The sequence below is a fragment of the Protobothrops mucrosquamatus genome, unplaced genomic scaffold (genome assembly GCF_001527695.2).
Source record: "Protobothrops mucrosquamatus isolate PMUCROS unplaced genomic scaffold, P.Mucros_1.0 scaffold8, whole genome shotgun sequence".
In the NCBI taxonomy this organism is placed as follows: domain Eukaryota; kingdom Metazoa; phylum Chordata; class Lepidosauria; order Squamata; family Viperidae; genus Protobothrops; species Protobothrops mucrosquamatus.
This window is the reverse complement of record NW_015386395.1, coordinates 1,947,792-1,962,517: the sequence shown is the minus strand read 5'-3', so window position 1 is coordinate 1,962,517 and position 14,726 is coordinate 1,947,792. Positions and strand designations below refer to the sequence as shown.

At 41.3% G+C, this 14,726-nt stretch overlaps 1 protein-coding gene across 1 annotated transcript; it reads right to left on the bottom strand.

Annotated features, from left to right (window-relative positions):
- Positions 1-3,944: 3,944 nt before the first annotated feature.
- PPP1R15A (protein phosphatase 1 regulatory subunit 15A) lies at positions 3,945-13,965 on the bottom strand. The gene is made up of 3 exons (XM_015810265.1): positions 13,782-13,965; positions 8,512-10,012; positions 3,945-5,202 (listed from the first exon to the last, which is right to left on the bottom strand). The coding sequence occupies exons 1-3, from the start codon at positions 13,817-13,819 to the stop codon at positions 4,915-4,917; spliced, it is 1,827 nt and encodes a 608-aa protein (XP_015665751.1). The 5' UTR covers positions 13,820-13,965; the 3' UTR covers positions 3,945-4,914.
- Positions 13,966-14,726: the final 761 nt, after the last annotated feature.

Below are 14,726 nucleotides of genomic sequence, written 5' to 3'. Positions count from 1 at the left end.
CTGAACTAGGGAGACAATGAGTTCTAGTTCTACCTTAGGCATAAAAGCCAGCTAGATGACTTTAGACCAGTCACTTTCTCTCAGCCCAACCCCCCTCATAGGGTTGTTGAGAAAATGTTAAAAATAAATAATGTTGCATAAAGTTACATTAATCTTCCCCCATCCTACTAATTTCTTGAAATGTCAGCATTTTATACTATACCCCCATTATCTCTACCCTAATACTGATAGGCAGTGTTTCTCAACCTTGGCTGAACATAGGTGGACTTCAACTCCCAGAATTCCCTAGCCAGCTGGGGAATTTTGGAAATTGAAGTCCACCCATCTTCAAGTTGCTGAAGTTGAGAAACACTGCTGATGGGAATTAATAGGCCAACACATTTGGAGGGTCTCAGAAGAAAACATGCTTAAATCATGCCTATATATCCAAGCCTTTTAATTCTATTATATGCTTCTCATTGTAGGGGTGGAAAAATTCTTACAATAATAACACAAACTTTAAACAGGAAGTATTTCCAAATGCCATCAGAAAGATAGTGAGCTCTATGTAATCTGTTGCAATGAAAATAGCTGTCTGTCAATGTTTCTGCTTAATTATATAGAGTAAGACAGGGAATTTTGGAAGAAACAAAAATAAGCTGAAGGACATGGGAATGAGTTACTTTAAGGAGTTTGTGTGATGGTACACAAAGAAAAAGAGTCATGAATGAGTATGGGCCGTGTATGAAATGGGATGACCAGGTTACACAAAAGAAGTAAGCTCGGGTTTGATTAAACAGAGAATGAAGGCGGATCAAGGTACAAAAACATTCTATGAAGCAAAAATAAAGTAGGTTAAGAGTCAGGGAATGACAAAGTAAATTAGGATTAGGTAGAGATGATGAAACTCTGAAAAAGAAAGGTAAATCTTAAGAACCAAAGGCAACATATGAATTGGTATACGTGGCATGGTAGAAGTCTGAATTTTATTTATTTGAAGATTTGTAAGACCACCCAACTTAAACTGTGTGACTCCATGTGGTGTACAGCATAAACACACAATAATGGTGATAATAACAAAAAATAAAAACTAACAGCAGTAATCAATATATAAATAAAAAGGCTAAAATGTTTGCAAGGACAGAAAAGTGTAGAGAGAGATAGTAAATGATGCTGTCTTAAATTAAATTTAACTGTATTTCTTTTATTTTCCCTTATGTCATCAATACTTTGGCTTGCTATTTATTATTCCTTTTCCTTACTTGCCATAATGAAATCGAATATAGTGTGATTGGTATATATTTAGATATGGATGGATGGAGATTTGCCCAAATTAATTGTTCTTTTCCCTTCTTCCTTTCAGTAGTTATAATTTTCCCTAATCACAAGCCTTCCATCCAATATGGAGAATTCTGTAAATTGTAGTCTAAGGTTATCTGTAAAGCCTCCAAGCTAGGTATTACAGATCCCAATCTTGACGATTTGTCATCCAAATTTAGGCCTAATATTATGGTACTGGCGGAAGTCTATCTCGCGTCAGGGGTTATCTAATAAAACATGTAATAGTACGCTTATATTTTTTTTCCACCTCAGTTATTTTAAGATGGTTCCTTAGACTGTTTGTGGCAGGCGTTGGCTTAGGTTATTTTTAACGTTGATGACTGAAGCACCCTTGGTATGTCAGCTCGCATTCCTGTTGCATGAAAAAGTTCAGATTCAGCACAAGTCATTTCTGTGGCTCTGATTTGGGCCCTTTTACACCGATTGTTTCTTCCAGATACTTTTTTTTTTATAGCTGTGTCCATATGAGGACAAAACTGGCAAAAGGTGGGAAATATCTTTCTTCTTATATCTAGTTGCCATTATTTATTTCTTAGCTACAGATGGTCCTCGTTTGTTTAGTGACTGTTCAAATAAATGGCACTGAAAAAAGTGACTTATGACCAGTTTTCACAGTTACAACTTACAACCATTGCAGCATCCCCACAGTCATGTGATCAAAATTTGGTGCTCTTGGCAACTGGCATGTATTTATGACATTTGCATTGTCCTGGTGTCATGTGGTCATCACTTGCAACCTTCCCAGCCAACTTCCAACCAATGAAGCAAATGGAGGAAGCCAGATTTGCTTAATGACTGCATGATTCACTTAACAACTGCAGTGATTTCGCTGAATTAGCTGTGCCCAAAAATAAATGGGGCAAAAATCACTTAACAACTGCCTTGCTCGGTTCAATTGTGGTCATAAACTGGACTATCTAATATATCTTCATCTCATCAATTTGCTCTAGGGCACGGGTGTCAAACTCGCCGCGTCACGTGATGCGCCGCGATGTGTCGTGACTTTTTTTGCATTGCTGGAGCTGGGCGTGGTCTCCACATGATGCAACTGGCCCGTGGACTGGCAGTTTGACACCCCTGTTCTAAGGGCAGTTCATAGGTAGAGTCAACATACAAGCTGATCAAAAACTGACCTACCAAACATTTAAAACCAGTTTTTTTTTAAAAAAAGAAAAATCCAAGCTTAAAAGCTTTGAGAACATCACATAATTCAGGGGTGTTGAACTGCCGGGCCACAGGCCAGATGTGTCATGGTGAAACTGTGCCCACCCCGTTGCTGGCAATGGCAAAAAAGTCGTAATACGTCCCGACACATCACTTGACATTGCGAGTTTGACACCCTGACATAATTTAACAATGTGGATACTGTCTCAAGCAGCCTCTCTTCAACCGGCAAACCTGAATATACTAAATTAGTGTTTACACCAATTTTAGTACAGCCTTAGAAATAAATTGGCAGATGTGATTCACTTTTGGAACGTGGCGGGATAGGGAGAACTATTGCTCTGATAACAACCTGGAGAAAATCCCAGTTTCGGTCATCAACATCTCCATGTAGGCTGGGAAAAGAATCTTATGCCCTGGAAGGATGCTTATGTAAGCACCATTTCTCAATTGCTGCTACTTCCCGATTTGTGGTCTTCAATTCTTAGAAATCTCCAGCCAGCAGAGTTACTGCCGAGAACATCAAGAGTTGACGTTTGCAAATCTGGAAGTCACTAAGGTTGGTGTAGATGGTGCTACTACATGAATCAGCAATCTCACACTGGGATCTGGTTTTTGCACATCATGCCAGCCATAAGCAGCCTTGATTGGTTTGTTTTTGGTTCAGAGTGCTACAAAAACTCACTGGGCTTTTTAACTGCTGTGGTTTAACATGCTGCTTAAGTCCAGGCAAAAGATATTTTCTTCTAATAATCATGGTTTGGGAGGATCTATGAATGAATTTTTATATAGAAAGCTGGTTGTTGTCTAGGATTAAGATTAAGAACAGGAAAAACAAAATATTTTGGTCGCACCGTATGTGGATAAATAACCAATTAGCATATTAGACATCAAGTGGGTGGTGTAGAAGGGGAGGGGTTAGATTTGATAAAAGAAGGCGAGAGGTTGTGAAAATTTCCACATGTGAAACTTGAGCAAGAACACTAATAACTGGCAATATTTACATATCTTCTTGCGTCCATCTGCATGTATTCTTATTTAATATTTGGAGTTCCATTGACCCTCCTAGCAGAATCACATCTGCCATCATCCTTAGGAGGGCTTCATGTTACCAATTGCTAACTGATGTGATAACCTACAAAAGCTTTTAATGACTACTACAACTTTTATAGAATGGAAAAGCTGGGAAATAGCTTTTTAAAGATTGAGCTACCAGGGTTCTGAAGAATAAGCTATCAATTATTCTTATCTGTAACAGTTTATAACAGGTGATAGAGACTATAAGCAGGATACTCTGCTCATATCATGCTTGTGGGTTTTCCAAAACCATCCTTATTAACTAGAAAAAATAACAATCAGTTAAGTTTCTACTTTGATGCCAAATGGCTTTTCTTATAATTCGTTATTTGTTATTATAAATATCAAGAAAACAAGGAAGCACATTCTTTTAAAAAATATATAATTATTACAAATTCAATAATCAGTTATGATACATTCAAGACATAACCAGGGATTTCAAAGGAATAATTTTATATAAATTAATACATCTCTCTCCAAAATATTTTTCTTCAACTAACAATGTATAGAAGCTACTAGAGACTTTGCAAATACACAAGCAAGCAAACCAACTCCAGGTTAAAAAAAGTAGCTGAAATATATAAAATGTAAATTGTCAAATTTTGGATCCAGATTTTTGCCCTCTGACTGATACCTATGAAAAAGCTTAGCCATGAAATCAGACTACAGAGGTGAAGAAATCGGACTGATATTTTCAACTGTATGTTTAGCAATAGTTTTTTCCCTAATAATCTTCAAGCTGCTCCTCTGATAAAACAGCCAACTCCAAGTCCCAGTTCCATTATAAGCAAAGTTGGCTGGGAATCTTGGGGCTTGTGATCCAAAAGATTCAGAAGGCTACCACATAGGATGGAGCCCTTGTAACACTTGGCCATTTCAACAGCAACTAAGGCCTGTGAAATGGAACTGCAATATAGAACTTAACATTGTATTTAAAAGCAATTATTTCTCACATATACTCATCACAATAGCCACGTTTCATGACTTTCCAAATCAAAGGAGGTAGTAGTAGTAGTAGCAACCTAGGATTGTATTTATTTAGAAAACAAAATCCTTGATATTTTCTCTCATGTTACCCCTTCATATACTCAATACATTCTTATCTCATCCAGAATGTTTTGGCCTGGACTCAATCTTACTGCACTATATCCCCAGAGTCACTAGTTTGAAATTGCTTCAAACTTATGAACAATGAGGTCCCAGTTCACGCAACGCTTTAAAATACCAACAGAAGAGCAAAAGCAACATTCTTCCTCCTTTAGAGATGGAAAACCCCAACCAGAGTTCCCCCAGAATCCTCAACTTCTATGTGCACATCAATTGTTATTTTTATGTGGAAGAGGCTTTTCATTCCTAACCCTGGAGTCCCAACTTCTCTTTTCTGGTGGAACCGGAACAGAGGGGAATGCTGTCAGTGGCTTCTTCCAGAAGAGACATGGAAACCCCATAGATCCTCTTCCAAACTTTGTGCCGATGATCCACTGCCAGGCAAGGCTCCAAGATGGCTGCCATTTGAGAGATTCTTCGTTGGAAGCGGCAGCGATCACGAGCCATTTCCTCCCATGGGCCCCGACGGGCAGCCCGAGAGGCATAATCCCAGACCACCAGTGAGTGGACAGTGACCACTGGGGAGAATCGGACCTAAGAATGGAAGAAAGAAGATGTGAGCTAACGAGGCTGATATTTCTGGACAGGTGCTTGTTGCTGTAAATCAAGTACGCAATTATATTATACCACACACTCTTTGTGTGTATTTGATTTTTATTTAGCCTTTATTACTTTATAAGTGCTCAAGTCAGGAAGCATAAATTTCCTCTTATTTTCCCCACATCGATAACCCAGTGAGGTGAGCTGGGCTGAGAGAGTGACTGGCCCAAAGTCAGCCAGCCAGCTTTCATGTCTACGGCGGAACTAGAACTCACTGTCTCCTGGTTTCTAGCCAAGTACCTTAACCACTGTGCCAAACTGGCTCTAAATCTAATTTAGGTCTACACCAATGTACTACTTCTTCTGTGTCTAGGTCAAACTTTAAACTGCCAGTATGAAGCCACCTTCCTGGCTTTGTCATTGGCCAAAAATAATTCACTATTGTTACATGTTTCTGGTAGTATCCAACATACCAGTAGATGGGCCGGACTCTGCATCTCTCCATATTCGCGCAGTGTGTTGTTATCTGCTAAGAGCATCCATTTGGTTTTACACTTGGGCACTCCCAGCTCTCAACCTATTCAGGGTCCTCCAAGTAGTATAAGGGAGGGTGGATCCTTCAGCCATATCCTCTTTTAATGTTATTCCTTGCATGATGGTCTCCTTCCTCCATCTTTTAATTCAATTTTGTTCTTTATAGTTATGTACTGTAGTTGGACTGAGACGTGTGGAAACTCAAGTTCCAAACAACCTTTAACAGCCAAATTCACTAGGTGACTTTAGGCCAATCATTTCTCATCCCAACTATTTCACAAGGCTGTTAGGTGGATACAATGAACACAAAAGCATTTTGTTCCCCTAGCTCCTTTACAGGAAAAGAAGGGAATACATTTGTTCATCTGACTCATTTTAGGCGGTTTCCCAACAGTTCCAACACTGTTTCTTCTCAGTGGTAAAGTCCTTTTCATTTCATTTTATCCTTGCTATAATCTGAGATTAGAGCTATATCCCATTTTTCTTCCTGGAGCAGTGCAAATTAAATAATTTCACTCTCACAATAGATCCATGAAGTCTAGTGAGCTAAAAGGTAGTCACTGGCCTTCAACACCCAGGAAGCCCCATGGGCTATAACCACCATAATCCATGATCAACGCTCAAGCTAATCCCTTGTCATGGTGGCATCTAAGTGCGGTTGACTGTCTTTTAAATTTTTCCCTTAAGAAAAGAGATGCTATTTTTCACCCCCAATCTCCACCTTCCAAAAATGATTTTAAAACAGAGGCCCAGTCTAAGTTCAAATAAAATTGTCTGCCTTGTGGGTTTGCTGTTTTTCAGTTCTTCTCCAGCGGTTTGTGCATTTAGGGTGGTTAAACAAGGACAGAATTTGCATCTGTCTGTGGACTTGGCACATTAGTGCGGAAGTCCTAGTAAGGCAAAAAGGAAGTAGAAAACAGAAAGCCAGGAACCTTCATTTTTAATTTACAATAGGCAATCTCTTAAAAGGAGGCGGGGAAATGACTCTGCTAGACTGGGAAATGTCCGAATCTTACATCATTATTTCCTTTGGACGAGTCCTGTGATTCATAGTCAGGCACAATTTAAAAAAAACAAAACCATGACCTCCATTTCTTCTTAATTCAGGCACTAATCTGGTAACTGTAAATTAAGCATGTCACATCACATAAATCTTTTTCCCATTTGCTTTTCCACAGAGGTCTGTTCAATTGGAGCTCAACTGCCTGAAATTACTGAATAGGAAAGGCATTTTGTGAATGATAAACACTTCACCTTTGCTCCCTCAGGCATTCAGCCTTTTGTTCTTCAACATGTTCTTTGAAGAACATCCTCCAAAGGCCTAATCCTAACACCTCTTCAATAAAAGACTATCTTTTCCTCTACTACCGGTATTTATGCCTCTGGCAGATAAAATACACAACACTTTAATGACTACTCTGTACAGGTAATCCTCGACTTACAACAGTTTAATTAGTGGCCATTCAAAGTTACCACTGAAAAAAACTGACTTATGACTGTTTTTCACACTTGTGACCGTTACAGCATCCCCATGGTCACCTAATTAAAATTCAGATGCCTGGCAACTGATTCATATTTATGACCGTTGTTGTGTCCCAAGGTCATGTGATCACCTTTTGCGACCTTGTGACAAGCAAAGTCAATGCAGAAGCCAAATTTGCTTAACAACCATGTTACTAACTTAAGTGCAGTGATTCACTTAACAAATGTGGCCAGAAAAGTCATAAAATGGAGCAAAATTCAGTTCACAAATGTCTCGCTTAGCAATGGAAATTTTGGGCTCAATTGTGCTTGTAAGTCGAGAACTATCTGTAGTTATTTTCCAATAAAATGGACCATATAGCCTAGAGCAGCGGTTCCCAACCTCTTGGGCAACAGGGACCACTTCTGTGGAGAAAGGTTTTTCCACGGACCGGAGAGTGCGTGGTTTTGTGTGCTGCCTGCATCCCATGAATGGGGCTTTGCTTGTTTGTATGGACTGGTTGCTGGCATGCTGCAGTCTGGTACTGGTCCATGGACTGGGGGTTGGGGTCCCCTGACCTAGGGCCTGGCTACTTGAGGGACTGTCTGTCACCTATAGTATCTGCCCGGCTGATCTGACCTGGCAGGGTTGGGATGCTCCAGGTTTCTCCAGTTAAACAACGTTGTCTATCAAGACCCCAGTACCTGCTCTCTGCAATGAGGTTTTTCCCAAGATCCAATTGGCCCCCACCCTACTGGTGTTTTGAAGGGGCCCAAAAACTTAACTTTTTACCCATGCCTTTGGCAACTAGGATTGAAGCCCCCTTTTCTTCTTTGTTACCATCTGGGTTAGTTATTTTTGGTATTTTGGCTCTTTTTTGTTTTATGTTATTTTGTTTTGTTTTTCACATTTTGTAAACCATCCATGGTCAGCAGGAATCAGGCAGCATATTAACTAAAATAAATAAATGGAGCCAAAAAACCCATTTTTAACCTCTGCAAGAAATTCAACTGATGCAATTTTTTAGACTACAGTACTACTACAAAAACAACAACTCAACAGCATCATGTATCATTTCTTCTCTTCATCACCATGGTGAAAATAGTTTAAAAAAAACCACAAACATTTCCTCAAACATAATCATGTGGGCAAGTCTTAAATTTCAATCTGTCACAACCAAGAGCAGAAATACAAGTGTTTGTGGCTCCTAATTAAGGAGCCATAAAAAAACAAAACAAAGGTGGATTTTGAAAATCCTCATTCCAATCACATTCAAAGAGCATACATAAATATTTTAGGACACTCACCTTCTTTTTCACCTGGATTTCCTGCTGTGAAACTAGAGGTATTTCTGCTGCGACAGGAGAAGCATTTTTCCCAGGACTTGGTTGGCAGCATAGGTAGGTCTCCTGATTATTATCAACTTTTTGGTCCTCTCTGGGCAACGGCTGCTTTGGGAGATGACACGATTCTTCAAGTTTAGAACTGGCTCTTGTCCGATAAGAAGGGACGAGAGTTTCTCGATGGTTCTTGGGCTTCAGTGTATCAGTGGTGAGGTCTGTGTGGGCCTGAATGGGTTTGGAAAAACAAAGTGGGTGGAAGGGTTGACTGTTCATGGACAGAGCTCCACCAAGATTCTCAAAAACAATCTGCTGTGCAGAGTCCTCCACTTCTATTTCCTGATAGTTCTCTAAGTCTCCTGAATTATTGCCATCAGAACAAGTTTTGGTCTTACTACTCTCTTCCATCTCATCTTCACTCCACCAGTCTTCTGAACTGTCATCATTGTCATCTTCTTCATCTTCTAATGGACTGTAGAATAAGGAGAGGACCAGGGAACTTTGGAAGCTACTGGGGATGATAGAGGAGTCCATGTTGCATGTATCTTCATTCTCTCTACTCTTTTGGCTCATTTCTGGCTGTTCCACATCCTCTGAAGAATCAAGTGAACATGTTAAGCTTTGTTTCCCACATAATGGCAGATCCCGATTAGATTTCATGTTCTTCTCTGATTCCTGGGGAACTCTGGTGATTTCCAAAATTTGATCAAGGCCCTTATTAAAATTTAATTGTCCATTAGGATTGAAACAGTCCAAAGTATTTTCCAAATATCCACAGAGGTCCAACTCTTTTGTAAAGATTTCAGGATGGTAAGTATCTTCCAACAACTTAGGGGAGACATGCTCAGAACTTTTTATAGTCACACATTCTATGTCCTTTCCTGAAGAACCTTGCCAATTATTTCCCAAATCAAATATTATCGTAGGACTTATTAAACGCAGCTCGGAAATCCTTTCCTCTTCCAAATGCATGTTATTCACTGCAGGGCTGCTTGAATGAATCAAAAGTTGTTCAATGTCTTCCCCAAAGTAGCCATCTATAACCAAACTTTCCTCCGAAAGGTAGTTTGTATGACTCTTGAGAGGATGATATTCCAAACAGCTGCCTTCCGCTATCATCATCTTCTCAGTATCATTTTCATTGCTTTTAAGTTCTCCGGCCTTCTTTAAGCATTTCATCTTTTCTAAGATAGGCAATGCCCTTCTGGCAATGCCCATCAAGACAGTCTTCACCAGCTTTGCAGGGAAAGGCTGCCAAAAATATAAAAATCTTCGCAACCAAACCATAACGAACTCCATCATATGTCGAAGAACTGGAGATGTGCCAGCAGGGGTGGAGCTCACTGGTTCAGGAGTTAGAATTTTTGCCATTCCAGGTCCAGAGGGATAACAACTCTTGAGGAGAATATTTTGGGGTTCAAAGGGTGGGGTAAACTGGCTGGCCACAATACAGGGAGGCATTTTAAATCTGAAAAGAAGCAATCAACACTGGAATTTAGAGTAAGCACATGTAAGCTAAAACTCAAGATTTTTTGTCCCAAAAGTGCTTTTTCAGGAGGCAACTGGACTTTCTTTTTCTTTAAAGATTTTTGCTTCTCATCCAAGAAGCTTCTTCAGCGCTGAAGAAGCTTCTTGGATGAGAAGCAAAACGTCTTCAAAGAAAAAACAAGAAAGTCCAGTTGCCTCCTGAAAAAGCACCTTTGGGACAACTATGACCTGGATGACTGAGAATCTCCCTAGACATCAAGATTCTTTGCTTTCTTGAGCTATAACAAACTACAAGTAGTTATTGACTTATGACTCTACCGAGCACAACATTTTTGTTGCTGAGCAAGACAATTAAGTGAGTTGTATCCCATTTTACAACTTTTTTTGGCACAGTTGTCAAGTGAGTCACTGCAGTGGCTGTTAAGCAAATACGGCTTCCCCCATTGATTTTGCTTGTCAGGAGCCAGATGACATGACCCCAGGGACAACGCAACTATCAGAAATACATGCCAGTTGCCAAGCACCCAAATTCTGATCATGTGACATGGGGATGCTGCAACGGTCATAAGGGTGAAAACCAGTTGTAATGGTTCCAATAGATGAAACCAGTAAAAACAGAACTCCAAGGCAAAAGGTTTCCTTAAAGAACATATTTATTGGCTACAAAGTATCGGCAGGATCAAATGTGAAACCAAGACTGGAGTTCCCTCCCAAAGGTTACAAAGTTAAACCCCAGTAATATGTCATAAATATGTCATAAATCACATTCCCCAATAAACTACTTTGGCGGAAAGCTCAGCCCGCCAAAACCTCAGCAACAATGACCTTGGTTCCCACAGGACAATTTATTGCTATGTCTACCCTTAAAAGCACACAATCCCCCCTCCCAACTGTGGCAACCAAAAACAAAGCTGCAGCGTTGACACCAGTCCTAAGTCACTTTTTTCAGTACCGTTGTAATTTCAAATGGTCACTAAACTGTTTGGCTGAGGATTACTTGTATTTTTTATGAGGTTAGATCTATACATCAAGTCTAGCACTATCTGTCCTTTGTTTCATACAGAGCTCTTTCCCATCATCTGCTATCTGAACCTATTTTTTAACAACATAGATGTTTAGGACTGAACACTACTACTGTTACAGACCAGTCAGTAAAAAATGGTTTTTGACATGTTTTCTAAGGTGACGGTTTATGTGAATGTAGTAAGTGAACGTGTTCATGTTGTAATTGAAAATCAAGCCACAGGTAGTCCTCACCTTATGACCATTTAATGATAGGCTTGGCAAAAGTGACTCACAATCTGTACTCATATCTATGACTGTCACACCACCCCTGTAGTCATGTGACTGCAATTATGGACCTTAGCAACCAAGTCACATTTACAACCTGTTGCATGCAGCATGCTGTGGCCAGGTGATTGCAATTTGTGACCTTTTTGCCAATCTCTGGCAAAAAATGCCTGTTGGCATGTAATGACTATATGATTCACTTAACAAAAGTCATAAAAAGTCATAAAATTGCATATGATTTAACTTACCACAGAAATTCTGGTCTCAGTTGTGGTCATGAATTGAGGATTATCTCTATTTTATTCTAGATATTCTGGTCTATAACTCTCAGCACCCTTCAATCCAAGATTTCTGGGCACTGGTGTTCAAGAATGTCTGAAAGACCACAGGTTTCCCATAAACTTTCCTAAGCTAGTCTGGTTAAAACATCTTAACTTAGTTCAGAAAAATAACTGGCATTCCGGCACATTTTAATATCTTTTTAGACAAAAATGCATGATACTTTTTTATCTGCAAGAATATTTTTTATTTATTCAGAAGGAAAACAAAGGCATGTCTTATTCCTGGTATCAGACCTCAAAGCCGAAATAACAGAGTTGGAAGAGACCTTGGAGGTCTAATCCAACTCAGGAAGGAAACCCTATACCCTTTCAGACAAATGGTTGTCCAATCTCTTCTTTAAAACCTCCAGTGTAGATTGAAAGAAAACAAGTTCTGGCATTTGGAAAATCACAACTCCAGCATTCTTTGGAAAATCAAAGTGGAGCAAATTTCCTTCCAGGGCATCCTGTTTTTTTGCTAATCCAATTTTTTTTCAACAAAGGCAGAATAAGTTTTCAGAAACAAGAGCTGGCAAGTGGAGGAATGGGGAAGGGAAGAGGCTGAAGACCACATACTTAGGTGCCTCACTCCCAAATTCCAACACAATTCCTTCTGCCCCCTACCTGTAGTGCAGTTTACCTCCCAGCTTTCTTAGGGAAGGTTTCACTGGTTGAGGTGTGTAGGCTGAATTCAGGGCGCGCCCCAAACAAGTTGAAGCAAGTGCCCCTGAAATGCTGGCAACACCCCAGTCAGGAAGAAGGAGGGGGGGGCGTGTGAGCATACATACACACACACACAAAGAGTTCGGATGCTGATTGTGCAGCTGCTGGGGAGAGAGGAGGAGAGACAACCCTTCTGACCCACAACAGGTTAGATCTGGAAATGGGGGGAGGAGGGGAGAAAGGGAAGGGAATATATTCAATGTATGAGAAATGACAGGCATTTAAAAAAAAAAGCAGAAGGGATTGCAAATGATTGCAGACAAATACTTTTTGACAGCTGATTTCAATGATCAGAAGTTATCAGTACAAACAGCTTGGATTCTCTAGGACAAGAAGTGAGAAGATCCTAATGGAATATAGAGGAATATTATGGAAAGAGGGAAAGGAATTGTAAAGTGGCTTTTCCTGAGGGTATTTGGTTCTTTCTGAAAGAGGAGAGTTAAGGAGGATTCAATGAGAGTTTCCTAACAAGCATTTGGTGGACAGCAAGCAGTAGCACTGGAAGGCAAGGGGGTGGGTGGACTGGTGAAATTGGAAACTGAGACAGGAAGAGGAGATTAACTACTTTGGAGGGGGGAGGGAGACAGAGAAAGGGGAGGGAAGGGAGAAAGAGACTCAAAAGAGTCCATAAAGATCCCTACTCTATAGCAAAAAACTTGGAATATTCTTTGGATGAAGGACCTCAACTAACCCTTCTGGAGGGCACCAGGTTGGAGAAAGCCACCCTAGACTTTGGCGAAGCACAGAAAAGACTTGAAAAAAATTCACCTAGCATGAAAAGAGGGAGCCACAAATTAGAGAAGCGAATTATATACCAATGATATTTTGAAGGATCAGAGCAAAAATAACAGCATGTTACAGCTGGGAGGGGGGGGGGGCGCGGCGGGAGGCAAAGACCAAGAACATCGAAAGCTATTCCCAAAGGCTTTGGGGTTGGGGCCCAGAACCGAGGGAAGGCGACCCCACCACGCTTGTGCCAACGGAGGAAAAACAGTTCTGAGAACCGCACGAAGCAAAGAGGGAGGATTCCCAACAATTAAAAAGGGCGGATCGTTTGGGTGGAGGCCTGGGAAGACAACCGAGAGGGCGGAGGTGGCAGGCTAGCATAATGCCAAGCCGGGACACCTGGCCCGAGATCGGAGAACCAGGGCTTCTCTGAAAACAGGCGTTGCCGCTGGGGAGTGCTTTAAGCATGTGGGAAACAGAAACACGGGGTGGGGAGGCGGAGAGTCGCCTTGGAAACGTGCATTTGCCGGGAATGAGCAGGAGGAGATCGAGCGGCTGAGCGGACCGCCTAATAGGCCAAGGGGTCCAGGAGGCTAAGCGACAAATAAATTAAGGGCATCATTTTAGGAGGCTGCCCCCCCCCCCGCCCCCGGGGAAAAGCAACGTCTAATAAGGATTGAACCCTCTTACCTCTGGATTTTTAGCCAGTAATAAACTCGCTCCAGCATGTAACTGCGGGATAAATGTGAATAAGCAGCCGGACGGTAGGCTTTACAAAACAGCAGCTCTTCTCGGCACGAACCATTTCGCCCTATCGAGACTAACTTTTTTGCTTCTTCTTCGCCGATTAAAATAGGATATTTCAAAGCGAAGCAAAAGCCGCGGGCGCTTTATATAGACCTGTTCGCAGGGAACAGCGTCATCGCATTGTGACGTTGGCCGGGGCGTGGCCAGAGCCGGAGAGGGAAAGAGACGTGAGGGTTCTAGAAAGGGGGGGGGGGAGTGGAGGAAGTGGTGACGTCAGGGGAATGTCCTGTGGCGAGAAAGGGGGGGTGAGATGGAAGCTTACTGGGGATTTTCAAGGGTCCTTGGTGTTCTCTGCTAGTTTCTCCAATTGCTAGTTTCAATTGGGAAAATGTAACAATCCTAGATCAGGCCAAGTCCAAAACTGTCAGGGAATTTCTAGAAGCCTGCCACTCTGACAAAACAGCCATTAATAGACGCATAGAGTTAACAACATCTATAGCAGGGGTGTCAAACTCAATTTCATTTGAGGGCCGCATCAACATTGCAGTTGCCCTTGGGGGGGGTAGGGGGGGCCTACTGGGTGGGTGTGGATGGAGTGGGTGTGGCCTATTGGGTGGGCATGGACAGCTCTACATCTTTTCAAGGGGGCCTGTGGGGGCCTGGGCAGGAGTGGGACAGATCTGAAGGTCTCTGGCTAGGGTTGCCAGGTCTGCTTCCAAAAAATAGCGGACAAGCGGGGGGGGGGGGGTTAAGTAGTAAAAAAAGTAGACTGTACAGCTTTAGATTACGTACTATTTCATCATAAAGCTTTTGAATAAAAAAAATGTCCACTATTTTGTGAAAAAAAATAGTGAACATAATGTGAAAAAAGTGGACTGTCCACTCAAA